General features: G+C 49.1%; 2 protein-coding genes across 2 annotated transcripts in view; both read left to right on the top strand.

Moving 5' to 3' along the window:
- The first annotated feature begins 4,827 nt into the window (after window positions 1-4,827).
- Window positions 4,828-7,051, top strand: LOC138961059 (extracellular matrix protein A-like). The gene is made up of 2 exons (XM_070332652.1): window positions 4,828-4,848; window positions 5,393-7,051. Exons 1-2 carry the CDS (start codon window positions 4,828-4,830, stop codon window positions 7,049-7,051), a joined length of 1,680 nt encoding a protein of 559 aa, XP_070188753.1.
- A 2,570-nt stretch (window positions 7,052-9,621) lies between these two features.
- LOC138961057 (uncharacterized) overlaps window positions 9,622-10,713 on the top strand; it is a 1,977-nt gene continuing 885 nt past the window's right edge. The window contains exon 1 of the mRNA XM_070332650.1: window positions 9,622-10,713. This exon is cut by the window's right edge and continues 885 nt beyond it. Coding sequence (XP_070188751.1) covers window positions 9,622-10,713 — 1,092 coding nt within the window.

Genomic DNA, 10,713 nt, shown 5'->3' with positions numbered 1-10,713 from the left:
GTTGTCCGTGTGGATCAACACCTGCTTGCCTCGCAGAGAGGCGACAAACTCCAGAAGCCCGAGGCGCACTGCTTCCAATTCCAGAATGTTGATGTGCAACAACTTCTGAGCCTGGTCCCAAAGACCGGAAGCTGTGTTCCCCTCCAGATGAGCTCCCCAACCCTGAAGAGAAGCATCGGTAAAGAGATGCAACTCCGGAAGGGGCAGTGAAATCGGAACGCCCTGAGTCAGCCAGGCCGAATCCAACCACTGCCTCGTTGACTCCAGGAACCATCCCTGAAGGGGAAGAGACAAATTCCAACCTTGAGAGGCTGGATCCCAGGCAGAGTTCAGAAACGCCTGAAACGGGCGTTTGTGAACTCTGCCCAGCGGAATCAGGGTAGACATCGACTCCATCTGGCCCTGGAGTGAAGCCAATACCCTGACTGGCGCGTGGCGGAGGCTCGACAGGGACCTGACCAGATCCTGTAGCTTGTCTATCCTCCGCTGGGCGGGACAAACAGTCCAAGCTCGGGTGTCGAACACCATGCCCAGATACGTAAACTGCTGAGAGGGAACCAAGTCGGACTTCCCTTGGTTCACGGAGAAACCTAAGTCTCTCGCAGTCTGCAAGACTATCCGGGTGTGCTGATCGCACAGGGACTCTAGCTGATTCAGGACCAACCAGTCGTCCAGATAAACTCTGAGACGAATCCCTTGCTGCCGCACTAAAGCGCAAAGCTGGCGCACTATCATGGTGAAGATCCAAGGCGCTAACGAGAGCCCGAACGGCAGCGCCCTGAACTGGAACACCCTGTCGCCCCACAGGAACCGCAGCCACTTTCGATCTGACCTGTGCATCAGAATATGGAAGTATGCGTCTGTCAGGTCGATGGAAGTGACCCAGTCCAACGGACGAAGGGCCTCCCTGACAGACGCTGGAGTCTCCATCTTGAACGGAACCTTCCGGAGAAAGCCGTTCAAGGGAGACAGATCCAACACCGGTCGCCAACCCCCTGACGCTTTCGGGACGACAAACAGTCTCCCGTAAAACCCCGGGGATCGACGATCGATGACCTCCTCTATCGCATGCTTCTGCAAAAGCAGCAGCACCTCCGCCTGAATGACGGCACATGCCTCCGGATCGGCGGGAAACCTGAAACTGGGTGTTGTTCTGGTTAAAGGAGTCTTGTCCTCTAACCAGAGCAACCGGAACCCCGATCGAACCACTCCCATAACCCAAGGGCTGCTCGCGAGAGACAACCAAGCTGGAACGGCCCTTGAGAGGCCGCCCGCTACCAAAGGGGTAGGGGCTAGAGGAGTGGTTGGATCGGGGAGCCTTCATTGGGGGTTAGGTTTACCACCTGACCCCTTCTTCCCGAAGGAAGGCTTCTTATTATAGGGGCGAGAACGGCTGCCACCCCTATGCGACCGCGTCTTTTGCCCAGAGCCACGAAAAGACGAAGACTGCGTGGAACCGCCTTTCTTCTGACCCTGCTTAAGGGCAAGCTCTGAAAGCTGACCCATCCTGTCCCCCACCGTCCGCAACCGCCTGAGCGGAAGCGTAGGCAGGAAACGGATTGCCGTTACCACCTACGACCGGAACTCCCGTAGGATGCGAACCGGAAGTCGATGGTAACGATTTGAAAGTGCCACGATCCCTCGAAAGAAATCCTGTGGCCGGAAATCCCTTTGACGAAGCAGTAGAACCCATGGACGAGGGGCCGGGCGAATCGGCCCCAGCGACGCGGGTGGGATACACCAGTGTCCTCTTTCCAGACGTCGACAGTTTCCCAACGTACTGTATAAAAAAAATCACAGTAATTTCAGTTACGAGTTAGAAAACTCACTCTCTCTCTCTCTTTCTCTCTCTCTCTGGTGTGTGCATGTGTGTGTGTGTGTGTGTGTGTGTGTGTGCAACATATCAAGTATCATTGCAATGAGAACTTATTTGGTATACAGTGTGAATATCAAAATGACCACATGATAATCTACGTTTTTGCACACATTCTTTGTCTCCAATTAGAAGGCCAGATATCGAATAAATAAACACTTCTGTGCCATCAACAAACAGTACACTTTGTATAAATGAAAACAGTAAAACTAACTTACTATGAGGCTGCTCCACATTGACCTGTACACATCCTGCCTGGTGGAACCCACGTGGTGCAGGATATGCACCATCCCCTTTGGCACGTCCGCGCTACAGACACAAAGGATGTAAAATATTGGTGAAATCAGAACTAACATTAGGGTGAAAATGGTGTTAACTCACTAGGACGTTGTATTCACCATGCATCACTGATCATCACTGTACATCTACAAAGTAGTCTATAAAACACAAGACAGTACGCGCAGCACGTTGATATTTTTTTTTTCGAGCTCAGCTAAATAACTGAAGCACATGGGAATCTCATTATCACACCCAAATGAATAAATAGTTCCAAGTACACAAAGAGATCATGTTCTGACTTGTTGAAAGTACTTTATTACAGTGCCGTTCATTTTCTAGTACCAACGAAGTTTAGACAACAAAGGATTTAAAATGGCTTACCCAACATTTCTGAAAGCTTCCTCGAGGTTTGCCTTGCTTGCTGATGCCATTTTGTCAATGTGTCACGATGATCAGTACTCACGGAAACAAAAGAATTACATCGCCAAGGCAAATGACTCTGTGCAACCTTCTTTAAAAAGTATGGGTCCTGTGGTACCCACATCATCCGAATCACTATAAACAGTTTTATCCTTCTTTGAAAAATATGGGTCCTGTAGGACCCAGGATGCCATAATCGGGGTATCAAACACGAAGCCCGGTGAAGGTTAAGCACTTAGAGTATACAAAAAAACCGGTGTACCATTGTTTTAGCAAGTATATTTTGAACTAGAGGAATACCCGGCTTCGCCGGGGTGAATCGCGAGACAGAGACAGACAGCGTGGCGGTTCATCACAATCACCTTTGCAGGCGAAGTCCTGTCAAACGGGATTGAGAATTTTAGAGCTTATTTCTTAGCCCTATATTATCTGTTGTGGCTTCTCAAATGCCAGAACATACAGACAGACAAAAGCCGCTAGACCACATCACAAACAGAACTCTACAATACACAGGTTTTTGCCCACACACACACACAAACACACACACACACAGAGAAGCCGTATATATATATGCATATCTGTATCTATAAATATATAGAGATAGGTGAGAGTGTATTTTTCGCGTGGCTATAAATTGATTCGACCTTTTCACTTTGACAGTAAGAACAACTTACGGGTGCAAGGGAAGCGTTGTGGACAGCGCAGTGGACAGCGCAGTGACATTCTAAAAATAGTAATAGTAAGTTACAAACGGGAAAGCCACACGAAGGAAGGGAGATAAACGCCAAACACTGGAGAAGATAAGGAAGAGTTACTTATAATGGTGAAATGAACACAAAAACCCAAATCAGTTCAGCGCTGCGCGCTGAGAGCACGTGTTGAAATATCTCATCGATGATATTGTGTCCGGGGTGTAGCTGAATACGGTGTCCAAATTTGAAAAAGATCCACCGAGAACTTTGGCGTTGTGATGTGGTGTAGCGGCTATGGTGTGTCGGTATGGGGGCCCGGGTAGCTGAGGTGGAACCAAAATAGCTGAGGTGGAACCAAAATCGCTTCAGCGCTGCGCGCTGAGAGCACGTGTTGAAATATCTCATCGATGAGGTTGTGTCCGGGGTCTCTCTGAATAAGCCCACCAAATTTGAAGCAGATCCATCGAGAACTTTGGCCGTGCATCGCGCACAGACAGACACACACACAGACACACAGACACACAGACACTAGTCGTATATATATATAGAAGATTCCGATCTAGGAAATATCCGTTCTCCCGCTAACGAAAGAAAATATAAAATGTTAGCCAAAAAAATCATATGTATATTGTTTTGAACGTATGTTTGTTGTTTGCTTGTCTGCTTGTCTGCTTGTTTGTGTGTTTGTTTGTTTGCATGTATACCTTGCTTACTCTGTCACCCTCGAACAACAAATTCTATTCTCTCTCTCTCTCCCTCTTTCTCCCTCTCTCTCTCTCTCTCTCTCTCTCTCTCTCTCTCTCTCTCTCTCTCTCTCTCTCTCTCTCTCTCTCTCTCTCTCTCTCCCATTTTCCCGTATTCTCTTTTCTTTAGTCTTCATCTCATTTCTTCCTGTTTCTCTTGCGAAATGGTTAATTATGGAGCTATTTCAGGGAAAACAATTTTCTTGCTAGCTTGTATATGCCCCTTTGTGTCTGGATCTCCCCGCCGCCGAGCAGCTACAAAGAAGCCGGTATTAAGTGCGCTTGTTTGGTATTTATTGCTGGGCTTGCTCATCAATGCTGAGTTCATTAGCTGGACGAAGATGAGACGAGATAATAACCCAGATTTATGGATAAGTATCTGGCCACCGAAAGGAGGGGGAGGAGTCTGCGCGAGGAAGGAAGTGGAGGATGGGGAGAGGGGGAGCGATGGGGGAAGGGGGCGGTAGCGAGGAAGGGGGGGGGGCGGTAGCGAGGAAGGGGGCGGTAGCGAGGAAGGGGGCGGTAGCGAGGAAGGGGCGGTAGCGAGGAAGGGGGGGGGGGGGTAGCGAGGAAGGGGGGGGGGGGGGGGCGGTAGCGAGGAAGGGGGGGGGGGCGGTAGCGAGGAAGGGGGCGGTAGCGAGGAAGGGGGGGGGGGCGGTAGCGAGGAAGGGGGCGGTAGCGAGGAAGGGGGGGGGGGGGGCGGTAGCGAGGAAGGGGGCGGGAGAGACATTACTATTTACATGATGTGTGTGTGTGTGTGTGTGTGTGTGTTTGTGTGTGTGTGTGTGGGGGGGGGGGTTGTGATAAGGGTGACGGGGCCATGACAGATGTCGACGGAAGAGTTCGAATCTCGCAGCAAGCAGACCATTTTTTAAATTTATTATTTATTTTTATTTTATCTGTCAACTCTCCTTTCGTCAAAACCCCTAACTTCTTGTCTTTCCCTACTTATTCATTCCAAAGCTTATGAGTGGTGTATGGAAGATAGAAGGTTTGCACGATGAGAGAGTTACTTTCCTTGAACAGTTTCTCAGAGTTACCTATTCTAGTTTTAGTAAAATCGGCTTTTGGGAAAGCACAAAGGGCGCATGTATCACCACGTATCGACTGCAAGCAATGGCTGTTGCTAACTTGTGTTTGATAATGCACTTGTGAACTAATGTCAAAGACATGACATTGGAAATAAATGCAACGCACACGACAAAAAAGAAACACTTGTATGTTTCTGTACACAGCTTTCAACAGCTATACAGCGTACATTGCAATCAATAGTTTGAAACACAATACTATCTTCTAACAAACCTTTTCTCAAGGGCGGTACATAGCTCGTTTCCTGTCTTCGTCTCTCTTTTTTGGCCCTATTATTGTATCCTCTTTGTTTAAAGGCACACAACCCTGCCAGTATAAAGGCACACACCCCTGCCAGTATAAAAACACACAACCCTGCCAGTATAAAGGGACACAACCCTGCCAGTATAAAGACACACAACCCTGCCAGTATAAAGGCACACAACCCTGTCAGTATAAAGGGACACAACCCTGTCAGTATAAAGACACACAACCCTGTCAGTATAAAGGGACACAACCCTGTCAGTATAAAGGCACACAACCCTGCCAGTATAAAGGGACACAACCCTGCCAGTATAAAGACACACAACCCTGTCAGTATAAAGGGACACAACCCTGCCAGTATAAAGACACACAACCCTGCCAGTATAAAGGGACACAACCCTGCCAGTATAAAGACACACAACCCTGCCAGTATAAAGGGACACAACCCTGCCAGTATAAAGACACACAACCCTGCCAGTATAAAGGGGCACAACCCTGCCAGTATAAAGGCACACAACCCTGCCAGTATAAAGGGACACAACCCTGCCAGTATAAAGGCACACAACCCTGCCAGTATAAAGACACACAACCCTGCCAATATAAAGGCACACAACCCTGCCAGTATAAAGGCACACAACCCTGCCAGTATAAAGGGACACAACCCTGCCAGTATAAAGGCACACAACCCTGTCAGTATAAAGGGACACAACCCTGCCAGTATAAAGGGACACAACCCTGCCAGTATAAAGGCACACAACCCTGCCAGTATAAAGACACACAACCCTGCCAGTATAAAGACACACAACCCTGCCAGTATAAAGGGGCACAACCCTGCCAGTATAAAGGGGCACAACCCTGCCAGTATAAAGGGGCACAACCCTGCCAGTATAAAGGCACACAACCCTGCCAGTATAAAGACACACAACCCTGCCAGTATAAAGGCACACAACCCTGCCAGTATAAAGACACACAACCCTGCCAGTATAAAGACACACAACCCTGCCAGTATAAAGGGGCACAACCCTGCCAGTATAAAGACACACAACCCTGCCAGTATAAAGGGACACAACCCTGCCAGTATAAAGGCACACAACCCTGCCAGTATAAAGACACACAACCCTGTCAGTATAAAGACACACAACCCTGTCAGTATAAAGGGACACAACCCTGTCAGTATAAAGACACACAACCCTGCCAGTATAAAGGGGCACAACCCTGCCAGTATAAAGGGGCACAACCCTGCCAGTATAAAGGCACACAACCCTGCCAGTATAAAGGGACACAACCCTGCCAGTATAAAGGCACACAACCCTGCCAGTATAAAGACACACAACCCTGCCAGTATAAAGACACACAACCCTGCCAGTATAAAGGGGCACAACCCTGCCAGTATAAAGGGGCACAACCCTGCCAGTATAAAGGCACACAACCCTGCCAGTATAAAGGGACACAACCCTGCCAGTATAAAGGCACACAACCCTGCCAGTATAAAGACACACAACCCTGCCAGTATAAAGACACACAACCCTGCCAGTATAAAGGCACACAACCCTGCCAGTATAAAGACACACAACCCTGCCAGTATAAAGACACACAACCCTGCCAGTATAAAGGCACACAACCCTGCCAGTATAAAGGCACACAACCCTGCCAGTATAAAGGCACAGACCTGGTCAGATTTGTATATGAAGTACAACCATCCCCCAACTTAGACGCATACACAAACTGGACAGCCTGCATGCGTGCTTTCTGTGCACAACGACCAATTATTGTTGAATTAACGGACACTACAGAATGTGAGGATGTTGACTTTTGTTGTGTATCCAAGTAGAGGGATGTTCCTACACCATGAACAAGCCTACACCATGAACAAGCCTACACCATGAACAAGCCTACATCATGAACAAGCCTACACCATGAACAAGCCTACACCATGAACAAGCCTACACCATGAACAAACCTACACTATGAACAAGCCTACACCATGAACAAGCCAACACCATGAACAAGCCCATACCTTGAAAAATCCTAATGCATGAACAAGCCTACACCATGAACAAGCCTACACCACGAACAAGCCTACACCATGAACAAGCCTACACCATGAACAAGCCTATACCATGAACAAGCCTACACCATGAAAAAGCATACACCATGAACAAGCCTACACCATGAACAAGCCTACACCATGAACAAGCCTACACAACGAACAAGCCCATACCTTGAAAAATCCTACACCATGAAAAAGCCTACACCATGACCAAGCCTACACCATGAACAAGCCTACACCATGAACAAGCCTACACCATGAACAAGCCTACACCATGAACAAGCCTACACCATGAACAAGCCTACACCATGAACAAGCCTACACGATGAAAAATCCTACACCATGAACAAGCCTACACCATGAACAAGCCTAAACCATAAACAAGCCTACACCATGAACAAGCCTACACCATGAACAAGCCTACACCATGAACAAGCGTACACCATGAACAATCCTACAACATGAACAATCCTACACCATGAACAAGCCTACACCATGAAAAAGCCTAATGCATGAACAAGCCTACACCATGAACAAGCCTACACCATGAAAAAGCCTACACCATGAACAAGCCTACACCATGAACAAGCCTAAACCATAAACAAGCCTACACCATGAACAATCCTACACCATGAACAAGCCTACACCATGAAAAAGCCTACACCATGATCAAGCCTACACCATGAACAAACCTACACCATGAACAAGCCTACACCATGAACAAGCCTAAACCATAAACAAGCCTACACCATGAACAAGCCTACACCATGAAAAAGCCTACACCATGAACAAGCCTACACCATGAACAAGCCTACACCATGAACAAGCCTAAACCATAAACAAGCCTACACCATGAACAAGCCTAAACCATAAACAAGCCTACACCATGAACAAGCCTAAACCATAAACAATCCTACACCATGAACAAGCCTAAACCATAAACAATCCTACACCATGAACAAGCCTACACCATGAACAAGCCTACACCATGAACAAGCCTAAACCATAAACAAGCCTACACCATGAACAAGCCTACACCATGAACAAGCCTAGGCAGATCTGAGATGGTCAGCAGAAGGAGTATGCCTTTAAAATTGAAAGCAGTTGAGCCGCACACAACTTTATGGTTAATTGTGTCTTGACATTTCTTGACTGGAAGTTAAGTCGTGGCACACATGGGGAGATAACGATGGGATCTACCTTGTTTCTTTCTGTCTTGCTGACTTTCTGTCTTTCTTTCTTTCTTTCTTTCTTTCTTTTTTTCGTTCTCTACATCGTAAATACTAATCAAACAACATTAGCCAAACAGTAAAATAAAAAAAATAATCGACGTTGAAAACTTTCTGAAATACGTAGTATGTACAATTGCCATTCACTGAAGACGCAATGTGTCAAGATAACCGTTCACATCCAAACTTTGCTGGCAAAAAAACGAACAAACAAAGAGTGAGGCAATAAAGATCTCTGTTGCGGTAAAAGGTCTCTCCCAGGTCACACACACAAATGTAATCAGCGTTCTGAAGATTAAAGGTGCCTTCCTTCCAGCATGAACAACCACGTGCACACACACCTGTAATACGTGAGATACGGCCACACAGTCAAACCTAGTCTATAACGACCACGTGCACACACACACCTGTAATACGTGAGATACGGCCACACAGTCAAACCTAGTCTATAACGACTAGCTAGAGATCGACCAAAAGCAGTCGTTACAGACAGGTGGTCGCTATGGAAGGGGAATAATTTAGGGGATCTTTTGGGTTGGTGGTTGTGGGCAGGGGGGCGTTCTTTGAGAGGTGGCCGTCAGGGTGGTTTCGACTAGTACCAGGAATCAAGAGCCTTCTGAACAGAATGGCAGTTACCGGCTGAATTAATTCATGCAATTGCACCGAAAGCAGTTACATGTGTCTACGCGTGAGGATGGTCTTATCCCATGTAACAGCATGGCCGGACATATGGTGATAACATGCGCAAGATTGTTTACACAGCAAGTAAGCTGTCTTTAAAGTCACTTCCAATGTAAATAATTCGTCGCACCATATCAGATCCGGCCTGGCTTTTTTTTCATGGAATAAGACCATGAACATACTCATACTCCACTTGAACATACCCCCACAATCAACAACCTGGTGCACAGTTGAATTTCTTTAATGGATCAGTTTCTAAACGGACAAAAAAATCATTGACAACAACTCTTACTCTGCACAGCAAGCAGCATCACGATGTTGAATGTCGGTACGTGTCCAAGTGGAGGGGTGGTCTAATCCCGTGCAACACGCCTGGACACGTCTGGACACGCTGGACACGCCTGGACACGCCTGGACACGCTGGACACGCCTGGACACGCTGGACACGCCTGGACACGCCTGGACACGCCTGGACACGTCTGGACACGCCTGGACACGCCTGGACACGTCTGGACACGCCTGGACACGCCTGGACACGTCTGGACACGTCTGGACACGCCTGGACACGTCTGGACACGCCTGGACACGCTGGACACGTCTGGACACGTCTGGACACGCCTGGACACGTCTGGACACGCCTGGACACGTCTGGACACGCCTGGACACGCTGGACACGCCTGGACACGCCTGGACACGCTGGACACGCCTGGACACGCTGGACACGCCTGGACACGCCTGGACACGTCTGGACACGTCTGGACACGCCTGGACACGTCTGGACACGCCTGGACACGTCTGGACACGCCTGGACACGCCTGGACACGTCTGGACACGTCTGGACACGCCTGGACACGCTGGACACGCCTGGACACGCCTGGACACGCTGGACACGCCTGGACACGCCTGGACACGCCTGGACACGCCTGGACACGTCTGGACACGCCTGGACACGCCTGGACACGTCTGGACACGTCTGGACACGTCTGGACACGCCTGGACACGCCTGGACACGTCTGGACACGCCTGGACACGCCTGGACACGTCTGGACACGTCTGGACACGCCTGGACACGTCTGGACACGCCTGGACACGTCTGGACACGTCTGGACACGCCTGCATGGACACGCCTGGACACGTCTGGACACGCCTGGACACGTCTGGACACGTCTGGACACGCCTGGACACGCTGGACACGCCTGGACACGCCTGGACACGCTGGACACGCCTGGACACGCCTGGACACGCCTGGACACGTCTGGACACGCCTGGACACGCCTGGACACGTCTGGACACGCCTGGACACGCCTGGACACGTCTGGACACGTCTGGACACGCCTGGACACGCTGGACACGCCTGGACACGCTGGACACGCCTGGACACGCCTGGACACGTCTGGACACGTCTGGACACGCC

This window comes from Littorina saxatilis, linkage group LG3 (assembly GCF_037325665.1).
Source record: "Littorina saxatilis isolate snail1 linkage group LG3, US_GU_Lsax_2.0, whole genome shotgun sequence".
In the NCBI taxonomy this organism is placed as follows: domain Eukaryota; kingdom Metazoa; phylum Mollusca; class Gastropoda; order Littorinimorpha; family Littorinidae; genus Littorina; species Littorina saxatilis.
The sequence above is the reverse complement of the archived record's forward strand: the minus strand, read 5'-3'. Positions and strand labels throughout refer to the sequence as shown.

Coding starts and splice junctions, on each gene's coding strand:
- LOC138961059 (XM_070332652.1), top strand. CDS start 4,828: ATGACAGATGTCGACGGAAGA. Junction 4,849..5,392: donor TGACAGATGTCGACGGAAGA/GTTCGAATCTCG, acceptor CTTTGTTTAAAG/GCACACAACCCTGCCAGTAT.